Source organism: Capricornis sumatraensis, chromosome 8 (assembly GCF_032405125.1).
Source record: "Capricornis sumatraensis isolate serow.1 chromosome 8, serow.2, whole genome shotgun sequence".
In the NCBI taxonomy this organism is placed as follows: Eukaryota; Metazoa; Chordata; class Mammalia; order Artiodactyla; family Bovidae; genus Capricornis; species Capricornis sumatraensis.
The window spans coordinates 61229852-61250622 of record NC_091076.1 but is presented as its reverse complement, the minus strand read 5'-3'; the positions used below and the strand labels follow the sequence as shown (position 1 = coordinate 61250622).

At 40.9% G+C, this 20771-nt stretch overlaps 1 protein-coding gene across 6 annotated transcripts in view; it reads right to left on the bottom strand.

Moving 5' to 3' along the window:
* Window positions 1-12935: 12935 nt before the first annotated feature.
* The window catches only part of VMP1 (vacuole membrane protein 1), a 127882-nt gene continuing 120046 nt past the window's right edge, over window positions 12936-20771 (bottom strand). For 5 of the 6 annotated variants that reach the window (XM_068976085.1, XM_068976084.1, XM_068976089.1 and 2 more), the window contains 2 exons: window positions 14810-14912; window positions 12936-13763 (listed from right to left, as the gene is read on the bottom strand). In XM_068976085.1, the coding sequence (XP_068832186.1) occupies window positions 13620-13763; window positions 14810-14912 (247 nt within the window). In that variant the 3' untranslated portion in view covers window positions 12936-13619. Of the gene's footprint in view, window positions 13764-14809; window positions 14917-15404; window positions 15417-15664; window positions 15675-20771 lie in introns of all 6 variants that reach the window. The other variant, XM_068976087.1, reaches the window with a different exon arrangement.

Sequence of the window (20771 nt, the reverse complement as noted above, 5' to 3'; positions counted from 1 at the left end):
CCCCCGTCCCTGGGATTCTCCAGGCAAGAACACTGGAGTGGGTTGCCATTTCCTTCTCCAATGCATGAAAGTGAAAAGTGAAAGTGAAGTCGCTCAGTCATGTCCGACTCCTAGCGACCCCATGGACTGCAGCCTACCAGGCTCCTCCGTCTGTGGGATTTTCCAGGCAAGAGTACTGGAGTGGGGTGCTGTTGCCTTCTCCAATTCATTTATGTGAGTTGAACCTTTTTTATGTACATTATTCTTTAATGCACAACTGCATTATTTGGTAGATGTGGTACCTAAATATGTGTGAAATTGTTCTCATCTAGTTTGAATAAGTAAAGTTTTTGCTATTAGAGTTGTGATAACTTCAAAATGAATACCAAAGAGTTGATGCCAGAGCTTCAAAACAACAGCTGGTATTAGAAAGGCCTGGAGCAGCGCATGGCAACCCACTCCAGGATTCTTGCCTGGCAAATCCCATGGACACAGGAGCCTGGAGGGCCACAGTCCATGGCGTCGCAAGAGTCAGACACTGCTTGGCAACTAAACAACAGCAAAATGACCAACCAGCTAAGACAAGTATAGAATCATAACTTCCTGGGCAGAGACATCCAAAAGCTTCAAATACGGAAATTCTTTTTTTAAGAAATATTTATTTATTCATCTGGCTGAACTGGATCTTAGCTCTGCTGCTCGGGATTTTCAGTCTTTGTTGTGGCTTGCAGAATTTTAGTCACGGCATGCGGGATCTAGTTCCCTGATCAGGAATAGAACCTGGGCCCCCTGCACTGGGGAGTGACAAGCTGCAGTCACCGGACCACCAGAGAAGTCCCTGAACATGTAATTTCCTAGATTACTGAGTAACTGATTCACTGTGTCACTCAGGCTTACCCCATAGAGCCAGGATGTACCCCTGCAGGCAGTGAGTACAGTGTAAAGCCAAGCCTACTTATTATTTTAATCAAGCCTTTTCACTCTTCTCCATTTGTGCTTTTCTTAAGAACTCTTTGAGCAGTAGAACCTGTTTCTTCCCATTCATTCTCTCTTACTTCCAGCTTTGAGGATTCCCCCACAACCCCTCACCAGTATTATTCAGTCAACCAGCAACACCTTTCTCTCTTCTTTAACCTGTCCCTCAGAACTCAGAAGTGTGCCCACAGTTCACTCTCAGTCCATTCATTCATCCAACCAGTATCCATTCAGTGCCAGGCACTGAACAAATGTTAAGGATATGTGGACCAATACCATGAAGTCTAAATGAAGAAGCTTACAAGGTAGTTAAGTTTCTTTCCATATCTGGAGCTACAATTCTAGCTTCCTAATTATTGCTTACTATTTTGCCCAGGGCTTCCCAGGTGTCTCAGGAGTAAAGAATCCACCCGTGCAGGACATGCGGGAGACACGGGTTTGATCCCTGGGTCGGGAAGATCCCCTGGAGGAGGAAATGGAAACCCACTCCAGTATTTTTGCCTGGAGAATCCCTGGTGGGCTACAGTCCACGGGGTCACAAAGAGTCAGACATGACTAAGCAACTGAGAACACAGCACACAAACATCTTTCCCATGTCCGCATTCAATTTTTTTTTTAAACGGAAGATGCGGTACAAGGTAAAGAACACTGAACAGGGACCTCTGGTCTAGACTGCTAGTTTGTCTGGAACATCTCCTCACTGGCGCTGTCCTCTGCTCTGCAGTGGACATACCAGTGATTCTTCTCCTGACCACCATGTTTATCACACTTGCATTCCTGTCCAAATTTCGTCTTAAAACATGCCCCATATGTTCCCATCCTGCTATTCTCTCCCCATGAGCCCAGGGTTTGGCAGCGAACCCTTTCTCGTAGTTCCACCTACCTCCCAAATATGGCTTTGTCCACCAACTTGTCATTTTTGGCAAATAATAAGAGTTATTTAAGAGATATTTGCTCATCTATATCAATCACATTGTTTCCTATGAGTTTTCGGAATGTGAGCATAAAAAATCTGGCTTTATATTTTAAACTAGATAATTTCTTATTCCTACACTCTGAAATGTCAGATGACGCAATGTCAGCCTTATTAGTAAATGAAATCCCATTTCCCACTAGCAGGAATGTTAAGAAAAACAATGTAAATATTTTAAGTTTCTAGAGAACACAGTGTCAGGTCAGTGTTGGAGAAGATAGGGCTTCAAGAGAGAAGAGGGGAAAGATAGAAAAGCCTAATCATTTAGGCGCTAGGGAGCAAGTGATGCAAGAAAGAAATGAAAAGGAAAGTCAGAGAACTGACGATGATGATGCCAAAGAACTGCTAATAGTTTAGAAGTATTAAAAAAAAAAAGACTCAATGGTTTTTGAGTTATGGATTTTACCTAATGATAAAAAAAATATCTAAGAGTAACTTACACAAATAGCATAGGGAATTCCCTGATGGTCCAGTGGTTAGGACTCTGCACCTTTACAGGCAAAGGGCCCGGGTTCAATCCCTGGCCAGAGGATTAAGGACCAGGAAGCCACAGTGGTGCAGCCGAAAGAAAAAAAAGAACAGTATAAAAAGAAACAACAAGCCGGACTACATGTCACTTAGCAAATAATTCTGTCGTGCTTGAATTTATTTCCTTTGCCAATGATGGAGCCAGAACAACGGACTCTTTCATGGTTTCTCTCGTCCTATTTGGGTTTAATTATTTACATGGTAAGTATGCAAAAACTCAAAGGTTTTCGCACAATCTTTTTGTTCAACATTTGGTGTCCAATAAGGTAGCCATTAGACACATGTGGTTAGTAAGTATAAAATACACACTGGATTTTGAAGATGATATTAATAAAATCATGTAAAGGATTAATATTTTAAACTATGGAAATATTTTGGACACAATAGGTTAAATAAATTATCCAAATTGGTATAATACTTCTTTTTATATTTTATTCTTTTCATATTTTAAAGTACAGGTACTAAAATCTTACAAATTAGATACATGGCTTGCATAATGTTTCTTTTGGACGGGGCTACTCTAGACATTTCAGGAGCAAAATCCTGGGAATTGTAGACACTGGAGTTGAACAAAGCTTGTCCTTACTAGGTGAGAGTTCATGGGAACAAGATAATAAGACAAACATGACAGGAGGCAGAAAGGTGGGAATTTCCTTTCCTAAAAAAGAAGCCTTTGCTTAAGCTCGGCTCGTGTGACCAGTATGAAAGAGGCAGGATATGAGCTTAATTCAACAAACATCCATGGAACACCTGCAAGGAAAGACTGTGCAAAGATGGGGAAATTTTAAAAATGAGGTAACCCTGCCTCCTGCCCTTACGGAGTTCACCATCTGGTGGATTTCTTGCTGCATAGCCCATGCCTGGCTCATGCAGATACTCTCTGTTTACTGAACAGATTAATACAAATGTCTAACAAACTCTGGAAGAGATGTAAAGCTGCAAAACTACAGACATACAATAAAACCCATTAAAGGTCCTATATTAGCAACAGATCTCACAGCTATTAGATGCAACTAAGGACCTGGAAATAGAATTGAACATATTTTGTTTCTGAAGTCATCTTATATCAGTAGAAGCCACTTCAGGCAATATAAATTCAAATACCATATTAAGAGAGTGAAAAACTGCCTTGGCTTGCAAGTCCTGGTCTGAAATCTAAATTCCATCCCTGAACTCCTGTATATGCATGCTCACTTCAGTCATGTCCAACTCTTTGCAACCCTGTGGACCGTAGCTCACACAGGCTCACCTGTCCATGGGATTCTACAGACAAGAATGCTAGAGTGAGTTGCCATGCCCTCCTCTGGGGGATCTTCCCAACCCAGGGATTGAACCTAGGTCTCCCGCATTGCAGGTGAATTGTTTACCATCTGAGCCACCAGGAAAAGCCCAGGAATACTGAGGTGGGTGGCCTATCCATTCTCCAGGGGATCTTCCCAAGCCAGGAATCGAACCGGGGTCTCCTGCGTTGGCAAGTGGATTCTTAATCACTAGACCACCAGGGAAGTCTCCCTTGCATGTTTTTTTTATTTTATAACTTTGTGAGAGAATGGCCCTGTGTTATAAAAATCCAACATAAACATAAAATAACTCAAATTATTTTTAAAAAGATGTTAAAACCTGGAGATAGTTTGAAGAAGAGAGGAATAAGTCAAACTAATCAGAAGGCAGCAACAAGGGGTGGAAGTAGTAGTGGGCCTCATCATTCTGAACCATCACAGAAATAGGGTGTAGGAATGACAGGACGCCCCAGGTTGAGTCAGGGGCAGAGGAGGAAGGGAGAAATGAAAGACTTTGGGGTCCTACTGTATCACAATGTTCTAACGAACACTGCCCACTGGACGGGAGGCTAGTAAATATATCACATAAAGTCTGGGAGCAGCCTGAGAAAAGGCTGTATCAAGTCAGAAATCATTTATGTATGAAAGAATCTTTTATCTCCTCCTTGCAGAGACCAGGGATGTCTCTGATGCTCAGACATACTCTTTAGGTTTGAAGAAGAAAATGCACAACATCTGCAAATTTCTTTGATCTTACATTTTTCTACAAGCCCTATTTTGCAGCTTCCTTTTTTTTGTCTTCTGAAATGGTGCAAAGCACTTGCACACCCATGCTTTTACCAGACAGGTATCTCATTTCATCTGATTCCCTCTAAAAGCCAGGAATGTTCACACCCCAATTCTCCCAGGCTTCAAAAACTGTGCACCCTCCTGAGGGGGGAATACTCAAGTTCTGTGCCCCTCTTCTCTACCCAAGGATTATGACACAAGTAAATCTCTCCTGGACTCTGGTGCTCCCGGTGAGTGGTATGACTGTGGTCATATGTCATTGATTCTGAACTCCTATCCAAGCCAACTTCAATAAGCATAACTCATTTACTGAAACGTGTAAACAGCCCCGGCACTGAAGCAGCCAAATGGAAAGCTGCCTTTACCACATGCTCTAGAAGGTGTAATAAGGCCATGATTCTGACTTTTTGGCTTGGCAGAGGTGGCTGGGAGGATGCCCTGCTGCTTACTTGGGAATACTAATGGCATCTGGGTTCTAGGTGGCTGCCACTGCTGTCTAGGCGAGCACTGCTGGAATCTTGGACTCTGGTAGAAATATACTGGAAATCACATTGCCAAACTTTTCTCCTTATAAAGACAGACGATCTCTCCAGGAATTACCATCCTCCCCGATCTAGGAGGGAGGAGCCACTGGAGAAGCCAGCAGGATACAACTGTGGGAAGGAATTTTAAAGCAGTTTCCTGTGGCTCCAACGTCCAGTCACAGGGCCATTCTTTCACAACGGTGCCACATACGATGGGGAGGCTTCGAGGATCACCTGCAGCAAAGCATAGAGGATGTGCCACTCTACACCCGCGGTCGCCAGCATTTTGGCCCCAGGGACCGGTTCTCATGGAAGACAATTTTCCCGCGGATTGATGGGGTAGGGTTGGGGGTGGGGTTAGTTTGGGGATGATTCAAGTGCATTTACATTTGTTGTGCACTTTATTTCTATTATTATTACATCAGGTCCTTCTCAGATCATCAGGCATCAGATCCCAGAGGCTGGGGACCCCTATTCTAGAGAATTCTCAGAAAAAGTCAAGTTTATTCTCTGACAGGGAGTGGTCTGTGGATGGCACATTCACTAGGAACTGGGGAGTTGGGAAAACTGTATATATTCCTATACAAGGTCCCACTATTCTATGGGTCTCTTCCCTTCATATGTTCAGAACAGAACAGTGACGCTCTCCCTCCAACTTGATCCTATTACTATATTCCTGGCTCAGTGATCCATGGTTATTGCTGTCTGCTCAGGGTTCCCTGGTGCCTCCTTCATTTCCTCCACCTTTTACTTGCTCTTTACCTGGATTCCACTTGGGTAGCATCTCCTGCCTGCTTTGGATCTCCGCTAATGCTTCACCCACTGCAACATCCATTCAGCACACACTCAGTGTGATCCCACCCTCTGCTTGGCTCTGAGCACACAAAGGAGAACACAACAGTGTCTGCCCTTCTGGTGCTTCGGGTCGAGTTGGAGGAGACAGTGAAGATGAGGAAACAGACAAACTACTGGGTTGGCCAGAAAGTTCCTTCGGGGTTTTTGCACAGTATGATGGGAAAACCCAGACTTCCCTGGTGGTCTGGGACCTGCCAGCGGAGGCGGCACAGGTTCAATCCCTGACCAGGAAAGATTCCAGGTGCCACGGGGCAACCGAGCGCATGAGCTGAGATGACTGAGCTGTGCTCTGCAACAAAAGAAGCCACCACAGTGCAAAGCTCGAGCACAGCAACTGGTGTGAGCAGCCCCCCGCTCGCCGCACCTAGACCAAGACCACACCCAGCAACAAAGAGCCGGCCCGGGGCCCCGCCAGAATGAAGGAACAGCCTTTAAAAACAATGGATCAAACCGTACATTAAAAAAACATGGGAAAACCCAAACGAACTTTTGGGCCAACAGATGAATATTTTATGTGCGTCCTTTAAAGGAAACCAAATGAAGCTGGGCAGAGAATAACGGAGGCTGAAGCCTTCTTGGTCTTGGGTCTACTCACCCTCAACACAGCCCCCTCACTGGTGCTTCCTGGTGTCTCTCACAGGGCTTTCCCCTCACCCCACCCCTACTTGGAAATTCAAATGCCACACCCATCATCATGAAACCTTTTCTGATCCTTCCTGGTCAGCAATTCTCTTCCTCTTGCCAGTTTTTTTCTCTTACGGCCTCCATCTTACTCTACATCTGTAGTTACCTGCATATTTGCATAACCCTCAAGAAGACTGTGAGCTCTTGAAGGGAGATCCCTTTTCAACACTTTGTCTCCTCTCTACTGTATCTTAAACCAGTAGAGATTAAAAAAGTGGATAAAAAAAATCTTTCCCCCTCAATGTGGTTAATACTACAACTGGCCCTACTTCATAGGGTTGTTACGAAGATCAAATAAAACTCAAGATGTGACAGTGCTTCGAAAAAGAAAAAAGGTGTGTACCTTTGTACAGACTGCTTTGTAGTCATAATCATAGCAAACATCATTCTGGAAACCTGCCCACACAGGACGGCTAAGAGTGGAACTGGTACAGGGCTATGCAAAGCAAAGGCTGGTCATCTGGTTAAATACCAAAGGCTTTGGGGCTATTGTCTTGATTTTCTGCTATCTCGCTTTTCTCAAAACCTACCTTGTGATCACAAGATGAAACAAGCAAGCAGACACTTGGACTTTTGCACTGGACTTTTCCACAGAACTGAGTGGCTAAGAGCCAGCCAGAACACCTAGGTTTAATTCTTGCTCTACTTCCTTGCTTCCTCCAACAAATCACTGAACTTCTCTGCCTTCATTTCCTCATGGGGCTGTTGGGAGGATTTAATGATTAAATACAATAATGTAAAACAACACTGAAAACCCTGCCTGGTACAAAGCAAGCAAGCAAGCAAGCAATCATTATCAAAGTTATCATAAATCCACTGTGCTTCCTGGTACAGGGCACATCAGAGGAGGTCCCTGGGAGCCAATCTTGATTGCTGGTGGTGTGCAGCTGTTTACAAGGAACACACTCTGGAGAGGACATGGGAGTGAAAAGGAGGTTGGTGCAAAGGACCAAATGGAGAAGAGGCATCTGAAGAGTCTCAAGAGTGTGGCCAAACCATGTGAGGTTCGGTAGAGAAAGTTTGGCAGCTGTAAGAGGCTTAGGACTGTCTTCCAGGTGAAAGTGATTCAAGACACTAGGAAGCGCCATCAGAAACGAAAGGCAGAAAAAAGCCTTCCCTCATTATTTTTGGCTTTCATCTTTTTAAGTTGTAAAAGGAAGTCGAGGACAACAGGGTTCTCTGGTAACATGGAGCATCGGGCGTCAGCACTTCCTGCTGGGAGAAGTGAACCCGAGCTGTTCTTTGCTGCCTGGTAAGGAGCCAGAGCAAGACAAGAGTAATCTGAACAGGCATTCCCCACCTTTGGGGAAAGGCGGAACCCATCCCTTTTTGTCAAATCCCAAACTGCCTCACTCCACAAAAACAATTTTTCCCTCCGTCAGAAACAGACGGGGACACAATTAAGCAATGCTGTCGGGCAGGGTCAGTCACAAGTGAGTGGCCTAGAGGAAAAAGCTGCTCATGCTGTTCCCTAAAGGGGGATAAATGGCAACAAAGGGAAATGACGTTTGGAATTAGGTGGGGTGGGGGGAGAGAAAAGTGGCCGGCAGAGGCCTCCTTGAATAAACAAGGTTTTTCCCAAAGGGCTCTCGGTGGAAGGCCATCAAAGCAAGCTGTCCACACTCCTCCCTGGAAACTCAGAAGGCTGGGACTGTTAGCTTAGATAGGTGGCCCAGGGGTCCCTTTCAGCCAAGGATACCCAGAAAAAGCCAGAGCCTTCCCCTCAATTCAGGAATGCGGTTTCCAACGCAAACAGATACTAACACTGTAGAAATAGTGCTGGAGTGTGTCCAAGCCTTCCCTTTATGTCCTTTGAGTCATTTGGAAATGGTTAACAAACGGGTTGAACACCTGGGCTGATTACCCCAGAAGGGGATTTCCAAATAGACCGTGTGCTGTAAAATCATCTCTTCCCTTCCCCAAGCAATTCAGCTCCACTTAAGTCTCTGAGGTGTGCCCTGAAAGATGCCAAATTTTCTAACTCTGATTAGAGGCTTTACTGAGTTACAGCAGCAACTGCTGCTGACACAAAGGAACAAGGTGCCAAGTAACTCTGTGCTTTTTAAAAAGGTTTATTTTAAATTAAAAAGAACAGATGTCTGATGTTTCAAAAAACCACACATTTGTGGATTTGGCTGACAAAGCCTCTAAGTTGCGTTTCATTTCTGTTCCGAGACTCAGCCAGCCACTTAGAACTGACTCACTGTCTCTGGGCCACAGTTTGGGCCGGCATCCCAACTACAGAGTCTAGTATCTCAGATCTCAAACGAATCCAGGGTGTATGGGGAGAGCGGGGACCATGTAAAACAACTTTTTTTTTTTTTTTTTTAGCAGCATCAACACCCACACAGCAAACCGTGGAAGGCTAGTAGGTCAAAGAGAATGAGGAAACGGTTGGCACCTGCCTGTCCCAGCACCGCACAGCTTTAAAGGCAATGAGAAAGCAGCTGTCCAGAACAGGTTTTTGTTATAATCCCTCTTGTGAGTTCTGGTTCAGTATGCAAAAGATGTAGGTTATTTGCTGCAATTCAAGCCCTCATTCTCAAGGCAAAGACATTACCTCAAGTTACCTCTTGGCCTTGGTGGAAAGGGAGGGGCCAGGAACCCTAGCCCCTGACTAGAGACACAAATGACTCCACTGCTTTTAGAATTTTAAAGAACATCATGTGCTTTCTTTTCTTGTTGTCTTTGAGAATAAAGGAACTAAACACTTCACAGGTGGCAGTTGTGTGCAGCATTTCATTTACTATGTTTTGGGACTATCAGAGAAGCTTTGATCATGCCAGTTAGAGGTGGAATGTTAGTTGGCTTTCAAAAATGGCCACTAAAACTCCTGCTTAGGTTGTCTTAACCTTTTGGGGGCACATTAATAACTGTTTAACAATAGAATAAACCAATCTGTGTTTTCCTTTTTTCTGCTTTTTGGGTTGTCGTGCGTCCTGTGGGATCTTAGTTCCCAGCCAGGGATTGGACCCACACCTTCTGCAGTTGAAGCATGGAGTCTCAGCCACTGGATTGCCAGTGAAGGCCCCCTTGTGTGTTTTTCTAACAGGAATAGGACTTTCAGTCTATTGGGGAAGACCTGGAGGGCCACCAAATCAGATTTTCCTTTTACTGTTTAAAACCTCTTGACACTTAGCAAATATCACTGGATATTACAGATGGAGTGTTACCAAAAAAGTTATTAAAAGCTGACCATTCCCTTTTATCTACCTTCTAGACTTTTTAGCATTAACTATCTTTATAACAAATTAGAAAATGTCAACATTTAAAGCTGGTAAGGTTAGACCCTGGTGGCTTAGATGGTAAAGAATGTGCCAGCAATGCAGACTTGGGTTCAATCCCTGGGTCAGGATGATCCCCTGGAGAAGGAAATGGCAACCCATTCCAGTATTCCTGCTTGGGGAATTTCATGGATAGAGGAGCCTGGCATGCTACAGTCCACAGGTTCACAAAAAGTCAGACTTGACTAAGTGACACTACTTTTTCCAAGGTTTGACAAGAATTTTCAGTTATTCATAGTAAATTTTGTGTATCTGTGCTTTGTACCTTAATTAGACTAGCTGACCGCCCCCACCTTTTGATAGGTTAAGAAGCGGATTTACTTAGAGATGTACATCACAGACAATGCAGTCTCAAAAGGCCAGAGCCGCCATGGGAGAAACACACTCCAAGCCAAAGTGTGGGCCATCTCAGAAGACAAGAGGTCTGGAGGCCTATTTCTAGATTTGAGAAGTTTTGGTATTACTAATCAAGTCATTAGTTCATTAATTTCTGCTTTTCTCTATTAATTTGTATATTGGATTTAGTTAATAAGTTCTTTAGACAGAGCATATTTACTCCCAAACAAGGGAACATATGCAGACAACATTTAAAATCCTATTTTTGAAGCGAGCAAATGCAATGTTGTAAAATTCTCACATGCGCAGCAAATACTGTCTTTGATGAATTAAAAAATTGCTAACATACTAATATTAACAGCTTCTTTAAATTTTATCTGATGTAATCCTTAGGACAACCTGGCTATATATAATCTCTATTTTTATAGATGAAATCAAGGCTGAGTTAAAAACTTTCTCCAGGTAACATGTTAGAGGCAAAAATCTAAACCACTGTTCAGACACATGGAGGCAAACGGGTGTCAAAACATATGGAAAGGCTTTTTGATGCTAAAAAGACTGGGGTCTCATGAGTTCTTCACATGTGGGTCAGTCAAAACAGAGTTCACCCCAGTTTATAAGAGGGCAGTTAGTTGTTTTATTTAGCTTCTTGCATAATTTGTACTTACTGGATTGCTTTGAGTAATAAGCCTCAAGTTGCCCTCCTAAAGCTACAGACAGCACAGAGCACACGGGGAACACAGGCTGAGCTGGTTTGTAAGGAGCACAGGTTACTTACTCTGTATGCCTAATAAACTAGTGTACTTCAGAAACATCACTTCCAGCCTTGTCTTTCTCTGGATTTTCAGAGAACAGATACAGAGGCCATTATCCAAATGAAAATAAAATTCTTTCCTCTAAGCTCTATACTCTGGGTTATGGTTATACAGAGAATACAGAAAACACTGCATGCTCCTACGCAGTCTGAAGGGAGGTGCTCCTCAGTACTTGTGTATACACTGTAATGTGTTGCCTTGTATTGTCATTGCTTGACATTCACTGAGTTGAGACAGTTAAGATGCTGCAGATATTTAAGGCAAAGAAGAGACTTAACAAAACAGATGGAATCAAAAGAATTCCCAGGCTCCCCCTCTTTTTTTATTTGCAGGAACATCAAACCATCTATTTACAAATTTTCTGGTCTCCAATCAGCTGGAATTAACTAGGTGTGTCTTTGGGATCTTGCTGTCTGTGTCTGCTTTGGTGGATTAAAGAAAGGAACCAACCAACTGCAGGAAAAGAAGGGTAGCACATGGCTCCAGCTGGAATTCAGCAGGGTCACCTGAGCATGCCACACCTGAACACGCAGTGGAGGGAAGGAGGACAGCTGCTCTTCATTTGTTTTCAGAGCTAATTCATTTGAAAGAGTGAACAAGTCGCCATCACAAGTCAAGTGTATTATAATCACTTAGACATTCAGCCTAAGCAACAGGCTTTCTAATATGATACCCCAAAATAAACTTATCAAGAAATCCCCAAATTTGTACAAACAGTACAAATCAGATTTGCTTTCCTCTTTCCTTTCTTCAGACAAACACGAAATAAAATGCAGGTGAAGGCGATGAAAGACAACTGGAAGCTGATTTAGAGACTTACACAAACCCTAAAGAATCTAAAAAATTGTAATGGTTAACGTGACTTTACTTAAACCATCTGGGTACTGCTTTTCAAGTAAGTAACTATTGCTAGAAAGTTTCTAGGTAGGGGGTAAAAGATGGTTAAGAAGTAACCTTTCCAAAACTCACAAGGCAGGTTGCTTTTCCTTTATTTAGTTTTGATCACAGAGACTATCCCAATTTTGCATAAAATCCTCTTGATACTGATACAGTATTATGGCATAAAAGATTCAAAGTGCCACTAGACCTAAGGACCAATTCTTTCAACCATGAACCATGGTGCTGGGTAATGTTTGAATGGGAACATTTGATATGGATGGTCAGATGAAAGATACCAAAATGTCAGACAGCCCATCGACTGCTGTTGCCATGAGATTCAACAGTCAACATCAGTCTGATAAGCTACCCGACAAGGTGGTACAGCCATGGAGATGTCACGACGGTAGGCAAAACAAGCAGACATTCAGGCAGGATTTGATCAAACCACCAGGCATTTCTGGCCTGTTGAGATTCAAACTCAATTCTACACTCAATATAATGTCAGTACCAATTTTCCTAAAGGAGAAAAGTGACACTATTTATCACCGCCCCGCCCCGAGCAAAATAAAATGACCAAGTTCAACCAGGAACATCCAAAAGGAAAAATCACATAACAAACACTTACAAAAGAAAGGAAAGAAAATTAGGTTATATATAAAAGTAACTTTCTGTCCACTAAAATCAGAATATGTGCTGAGCTAAAAATTAAAAGCCATGAGAAAGCTTGTTTTTCTTTTAAAACAGGTTTTATCTCCATGTCCTTTGATTTATATACTATCATCTCTCCTGTTTTCACAAACCAAGTCCCCTCCATACACCAGTACCTAAGCTGCCCTTTCAGCAGTGTGTAGCCAGCTGCCCAATTCCAACCCAACCAAGAAACGCCTGGTGGTGGCCCTTTCATGCAAATAAATGAAGGCTTAAGAGACTGCGGCCGTGGTGGATGTGGCAAGGCTGAATTTAGTTGGTAGAAGCTAAAAGGAAGTTTAAAAAAAAACGCTCAAGAAAATGGACACAATTTTGGAATGATCAAAGATGTATTTATAAAGTTTTTTCATGACTTCATTCTAAATATACAGAATAAAAAATGGTGTCAGCTCATTTGTAAGACACCAACAAGATTTTCCTTATACTGTCTCAAAATTGAAAGATCAGTTTCCCAAGAGGGTGTGCAATGCATCATAAAATGGCCTTTTTTCGAAGGTGGGAGAGGAAGGGTTGGGCAGGATGGCATATTAAATTTTATCATGATAGACATGCAAGACTGTTATCCAATCTAGTATAACTTATATACACTTTTGATGACTTAGAAACACAAAGAAGTCATATTTGACAAGCCTAAAAAGCTTGAAATATTTAACATACTTAGGAATTTTTTTCGGGGGTGGGGGGCGGTGGTCGGAATTCTTTAATTGTACCACATGGGCCTTTGAAAGTAACAAATAGAAGGCCAGTTTCTGTTAACTTTGCTGCTGAACATCACATTCCATCCTAATAAAATACAACTTGGATTGAACTGAGGGTGGATACCTTACCTTAACAAAGGAAAAGTATGTCAGTGCAAGATGTGGATTAAACTGCTTGCGGGGGCGGGGGGTTGGGGGGGGATTAAAACTGATGCAGGTTGGAAAAGGGAATTTTCCTTCCTGATCTGGAGTCCTCCCACTTTAAGGCAGAACCCTTCCATTTTAATTTCTGCAGGTAAAAACTTTTCCTGCTTATTTGGTTTTCTCCTTTGGGTCCAACCGCTGCTGGATTCGTTTGGCATAACTTTGTGCCATGGAGTTAATGATGGACAGGATGAAGTAACACACCATTACAACAACCAACTTCTCAAACATCCAGGACAACCAGTTTTCTCCCTGCAGGAAGAAAGGCAGAACAACCCACGAGAAACGCTTCATTAGTTTGGTAGTAAACAGGGAGTCATCTACCATGTTTTAACGAAAGTAATGAGAACTTGGCGCTTATAACCTAATAAACAATTAAAAAGTCTTATCTCTTCAGCTACCCTGAAATCTACATTCAGGCCTTCTTAACCCCAGTTATTAAAGGTTTCACTTTGTTAAAGTCAATGTTGAATATAGTTTAGAATGGGGTGTGAGGTCATTTCTTGTCTTTCACTACATCAAGTCTTTGATTAAATTCTATCTGAAGTCACCATGGGGATACCTGTAGAGTAGTGTCAAGATAGTTTTATATATATTCTTGTTCCAGTATTAGGAGCAGCTTTTAAAACATAAATGTTATCTATTTCTGGAGTTATGTTTGGTCAACTGAGGGCAGCAAAGGGCCACATAAAGCGTTGTAAGGCCATTAAAAACAACAACAACAAAAATAACCCTATGCTTCCTTCAAGTTCCCCATTTCAGGTTATTGCTTACTCATCCTCTCCTAGTCATTTCCTTTCTTTGCTACAGAACTGTTTATATAAAAGGCAGGCTTAAAGTTTTTAAGTTCAGTTATGTTAACAGCTTTGGTTTATATTAAAAAAAATTATTTTCCCATCAATGAAAAGAAAAAGAGAGCAAAAATAGATATTCAAATGAACTCATTAAATCCAATTATTTTGTTATGCTATAAATCTTAAGTTTCTAATCCACTTGGAAAGTATACTTGCTACTTATAAATAAATCACTGAAGATCAAGGTAATAACTCATTCTACATAACATATCCATTATTTTCCATTAGCCCAATGCGCGCTTTGGGGAGAAGTACAAAACAGAAGTTACATTTTTCTGCTTTAGACAAAGACATTTGCCAGTAGAGGGTACAGAGCTTCAAACTTCTATTAAGCCTGACAAACCTCACTCTATTTGCCTAAAAATGCCAGTGAGTGCCGTGAATGTAACTGCAGCCTGAAACCGTGGGGGTGGGGAAGAGAAGAAAACCAGGGAAAAGTCTCACCTGCGGTGTGCCCATTTCGCTTCTGTGGTGAAGCTTCTGCCGCTGGGCCTCCAGGTATTCCTGGAATGGCTTCTGCAGAGATGGACCTATGCCGGGGACAGCACTGGAGGCGTGGTACAATAACCCCAGGAAAAAAGACACATTTGGGAAGAAAAGCAAGAAAGAATGTTAAAAGAAAATCCACTTACCGCCTTGACTCAAAAAAGCAGGGACTAGACAGAAAGAGGAAAAAACCCAACAACAATCAGCAGAGCTGGCAAAATCCTGTGAACTCTTCCCAATGGATAAAAATTCATCCTTTCACAACCCCTTACGGGAGACAACTCTCTCCCACCAACATCTTTAAGAAGGAAATAGGAGCTGAGAGTCTAGCAGAAGAGTTGGTTCTCTCAGAGTGAGGCGAGCTCAGCCGATGCTGCACACTGGTGTGGTACAAAGAGTAAAATGAATGACTTCTGAGAAGTCTCACATTTATCACCACCAGTTCCTGTAAGAACTGGTTTGAACCGATTAATAAGGAAATGACTTATGCTTGTGTCATCCCTGGTTGAAAAAGAAACTGCCCGCCCTCTCACTGACTTGTCCCATCTTCTCCGAGGAGGCGGTCCTTTCTCAATCCAAGTCCTTATTAGGACAATCTGTGCGTCATCCTTATCCAAAAAGAATGCATTAGCAAATTTGGGAGGCACCTCCTCCCAGGCAGAAGTCAGTGATTAACAAAGGAACAAAGAAGGAACTATGAACCTTGAATCACGTCGTGGTTTATGGTGGATGGCTTGCACAGAAACTACACAACGTTACTAAACAACTTGTTCTGAGATGACTGGGATAGAGATCGCTGATAAGTTGATGGACTCAGAGCTCCCTCTCACCTAGAATGTGTGCAGGCAGTGCTGTTAAACCGGTTTGGCAACTGTAGCTACCAGGCTCCGGATTTAGAAATGCTTGCAGGCATTTAAAAAAAACGGTAACTTGGGGCGACTTAGAAAACCAAACATCTCTACTTTCTATAACCTTTATTTTCTCATCTGTCATAACAGGGCTAAAAGCTAAATGAGCCCAGTCATTTTCCTGGGGCCAGCAAAGGGTATTTTATGTATTTGCAACAGTACCCAAAGTTCTCCTCTAAGCAAGTATTAATGTCACCACCTTTTTTCTAGAACAATTTCAGTTGCTGCTTTCTCTAACAAAAAGCAGGAGTACAGAAGAGAAATTTCTTGCTACTATATTTACCAGAGGGTCACAAATACATACTCCTGGCTGACACTTTTCTCGGGTCTGTTAATGATCAACCAACAAGCCCTTAATAGAGTCCTTATTTTATATCCAAACTGTAACTGGTGCTATGGGGAGAGAAAAAAACTGCAAGAAGTGGTCCATGTCCAAGAACTCAAATCATTATTATATGGATTCAAAACACGCATGCGCGCGCGCACACACACACAAACACACACACACGAACTCATTTGTGAATAAGATAATTTATAAATCAGTAATAAATTTCTCAATTTTTTGGTACAGAAGACACATTCCAAAGAAACTGCAGGGAGAAAAGAGAGACCAGTGTGGGGTGAAGTTGTTTAAGAAGTCCTTTAAGGAATACTGAAAGATGTGTAAAAAGGCCTGAAGAGAGATATGTAGCAGAGGCAGTGACTTGCATGGATGATTCCAGAAGACCTGTAAAACAGATCTCAAAGATGGAGACGTCTCCTTTCCTCTCACAGCCTTCTGTGTGGCCTCACGTGAGTATGGTAAACCAGCAGAGCTGTCTCTGAACTGTTTGCTGTTTTTCGGTAATGACTATTCTACACAGGAGCAACAACAGTACAAACTTTCTCTTTAAAAGAAAGATTTTCCCTGGGTAGTTCTTTATATAATGCGTAAAAGAATGCAAATAGCTCATCCACTTACACTTGAAATAAACCACAGAAATATAAAAAAATCCAATGAAATAAATGCGTAAGAAGACTGGCTTTGAAGATTGCAGATTTTTAAGAACTTTTCTTCAGAAATTGATTCTTTTCGTTTTTTTTGGCTGGTGCACACCTTGCAGGATCTTAGTTCCCTGATCAAGGGCTGAACCTGGCTCCACTGCAGTGAAAGTGCCAAGTCCTAACCACTGACCAACAGGGAATTCCCAGAAATTTATTGTTTCACCCTTAATAACAATACCTTATATCATCATTTTAAACTCCCAAGGGGGGCTTGTTAAGAAAAAAACTTATTTAGCGAGACTGAAATGATTGTAGGCTTACTTGAACAGCTAGGATATACAAGCAACGACTTGAACATTCCCTTTCTGATGTCCTCCAAGAGCTGGTTTCCGTTATGTGTGTCCTGTTTCTTCAGACCTCTAACTTCAGACCAAAGTTAAGCAAAACTATGGCTTACAGTTTTCCTCAAACCATTCTTGGGCTCCAGGGTCAAGTCATTATTTAAAGAGAAAATTAAGACTCAAGACCCAATGTTAGAAAGGTCTACTTTGCTGTTGTTGAGGTAAATGAGGAAGGCACTAGCAACAATCATTCTAAATTCCTTTCAAAATAACTGAAAAGGGTAACTGATTTGCCACTGTAAGTCAAATAAGGGCTACTCTTTTGCCTGATAGAGAATATATGTTTACATAATGTGTAGCTTTCAAAGAATTATCCTGGGCTAATAAAGAAGTTAATTTTTCAAGGTGCTATGTTATTACATGCTTTAGAGTTTTGGGTGGTGGGGTGGGAGATTCAGTGTTTCATAGAAACACTGAAAATAGAAACACTTGAAAATAGAAGTTAAAAGCCTTTTATAGCAACATATTGACCAAAAATATTAAGAATAAGTGCCACGTGATCCAAATGAATCGCAAAAGTTTACATATTTGAAATCTAGGTAATAAATGTTACATAACAGATTATTAGTCACATCCTCAAGTTTTTAAATATAGGCCTCAAAATCTTAGTTTTAATTTTTTTATGTCTATAAACAATGGCTTAGGGCACACATGCCTCAGCTTATACAAAGCACTCTTATACTAGAGTTTTCCAAATTAACACTAAAGCTCTTTAAGTAATGGACTAGATAAAAACTGAAATTATAGCTTTTACTCTTAACATGCATTTAAGGAAAACAAGAATGCCATCCCCATGACCTCATCCCTCAAGTTATTTTCAAGCAGCAGAAGTAAGAGCCCATTCTAGGGGGAAAAAAAAAAGAGTCCATTCTGACATCCAGGATTAATTTAAGGTACACACATGAAGAAAGGAGGGAGGAAGAACCTGCAACACAGTTGAGTGTCTTTTTATAGTTGGCTTAGGGAATAACTTAAATGCCTTTTCTGAAAGCCATTAAACTCAGAGTACCTTGTGCACCTGGCTAAGGACTCTCATCTCAACCCACAGTGGGTGGGTAAGATGCTGCAATTAGGTGCTGATTAAAGTATTAGAGTTATTCAATACTATTTTCCAGTCAGTGGCTGTATTTAAATATACTTAAACTAGCTTTTTAAACAGCCATTTTCTCTAGGTGACAAAGCCTTAAAGAAAAAAGAAGGGAAGACAAATGCAAGAATAAAATTAATCTCATCCACTTTTCCTTGCTGTAGACCTTCAGCATGGTGGGTAAAAAAAAGTTGTGTGGATAGTAATACGTTGATATTTATTTCTTGACATACAAAAACACTTTTCAGATAATATAATCATGAAGAAACAAATTTCCAACAAATTATTTAAATGGAAGTATTTTTTGAACTTAATAAAGAAAGAAAGAAATTTTCAGAAAATGCAAACAAAAGAGAAGGAGAAAAGAAATCCACAGAAGTTTAAACTCAAAAGGAGTTTCATGGGAACAATATTCTGCATGCTTATATACCTAAGTATATGTTAAAACAGAAACAAGACAAACTTCTCTGCAAAATTCTGTCAAGGGCCTTGACCAATATACAAACAAAATCTATTATTTTTCTCTAGTTTTTAAAGCATATGTAACTCTGTTTTTGGAATCACTTATGTGATAAATCTGTACCTGAAACTCTCCCCATATCAACTCATTATAAATAAAGGTCTGCACTGTGTTCCCACAAAAGCCAGAAAAATCTTCCAGAAGAAGCATCACAATCGGCAGAGGTTGCATTGAGTGGGTGATGTGATTACTCTGGTTTTTCACAATGCTTACATTTTCATTTGTTGGTTAGTCATGAGCATATACACCCATTCCAAAAATTCATAGGTCATTGTTATTTGGTTTTCAAGGAACTCCCTTCAAACTGTGTTACCTTCAAACAAACTGGTTCACTAGATATAAAAAACATACCATTTGATTTACTTGAATCTCTTTTCCATCATGGACATAGTCATCAAACTAGCACTTACTATTAAAAGACCTGAAATCTTCCTGTTCATGGTTCTTTTTGGATTTTTCCAGCTAGATGTGTTTTTTCTTCTTCTTCTTTTTTTTACTATAATTATTATTAAGTGCCTTCATAAAACTGGGGCACAGTGCTTAATAACACAGGAGTAACATAAACTTTAAAAAAATTGGTTTGTCTTGTTTAGCTCTGTTTACACAGTGTCTGTGTGAAGGTTAAGCAGCTGAAATGCTAAGGGAATTAAACAGTTATTAATAAAGTTCTAATATAAGCTCTGCTTTCCTAACCACTTTTTTGGAAGACCTTAGCATTGATGTGATTGTGTATGTCATATCATTTGCTTTCCAATATACTAGAAACTGTCTGACACGGATTTCAAGTAAGCCTAAAGGGCAATAAACCTTTGTTCATTAAAAAAAAGTTTTTAAAATTAAGAAACATTTCTTTAAACCTTTATTTCACTATTTGTGCAGTACTTTGAGGCTGATTTATTTAACATTCCTCTGATGATTAATTAGAAAATCTAAATAACATTCTCAGGGTGTGATTAGTTAAACCACTGAAAGCTTATGAATGTGAGAAAATGTTTTTACAAAATACAGTTCAGGGGTAGTATTAAAAGAAAGGGAAAAGAAGAGTTTAATCAAGTCTACTGCTGCTATAATTCAGACAGCATAATAGTCTTTTGAAGTAGCCTGTTTTTTGATAGCACCAAAAGCAGCTTTTAAAGGCAGAGAAGCCTAGACCAATGGTCTGTGAACATTTTTTTTGATATATGGACATTATTCATGCAAAGAGTAAAATGTATAAATACAAATTTAAAAGGATAAAATATAGATGAAACATTAAACAATTTTAAATGTCTCATATTAAGATGACCTTCATGCTAACTTTAGCAAATATTTCCGATTAATGGGGCATAGTAAAAACAGTAAATTGCAGCATGCCCCCTGTAAGCCCCTTTTGTACTGAGAACGCCTACTCTTGTCCTGGGCTTCCCTGGTGGCTGACTGGTGAAGAATCCGCCTGCCAATACAGCAGATGCAGGTTCAATCCCTAGGTCAGGAAGATCCCCTGGAGGAGGAGAATAGCAACTCACTCCAGTATTCTTGCCTGGAAAATCCCAGACAGAGGAGCCTGGTGGGCTACAGTCCATGCGGTTGCCAAGAGTCAAACTCAACTTAGCAACTAAACAACAACACTCCTTCCCTGTACTTGTAATACCCAATTTGTGATCTTCTGACATATGGATTGAGGGAGTGCCAACCAGACTGATGGTAAGCTATATCCTCCATGGATGTATAGCCATAATTATATCTATTTGTATAACCATAATAATGCTATTTACATTACAAAAATACACAAAAAAAGGAAATGACAAAGATGAAAATAAATATAAATAGAAGTTCTAGTTTAGTCCCACCAATGGTGGAGACCACTGGAATAAAAAAGGGAACTAAACTCCAAGGGGTACAAATACTATATATATACACACACACACACACACAAAATATATATATATATACACACCCACAAATAAATATACAGATATATATATATAAACTATACCTGTTCCCCAAAGGTCAAAATATCCTAAGGTTTAGTTAGCAGAAC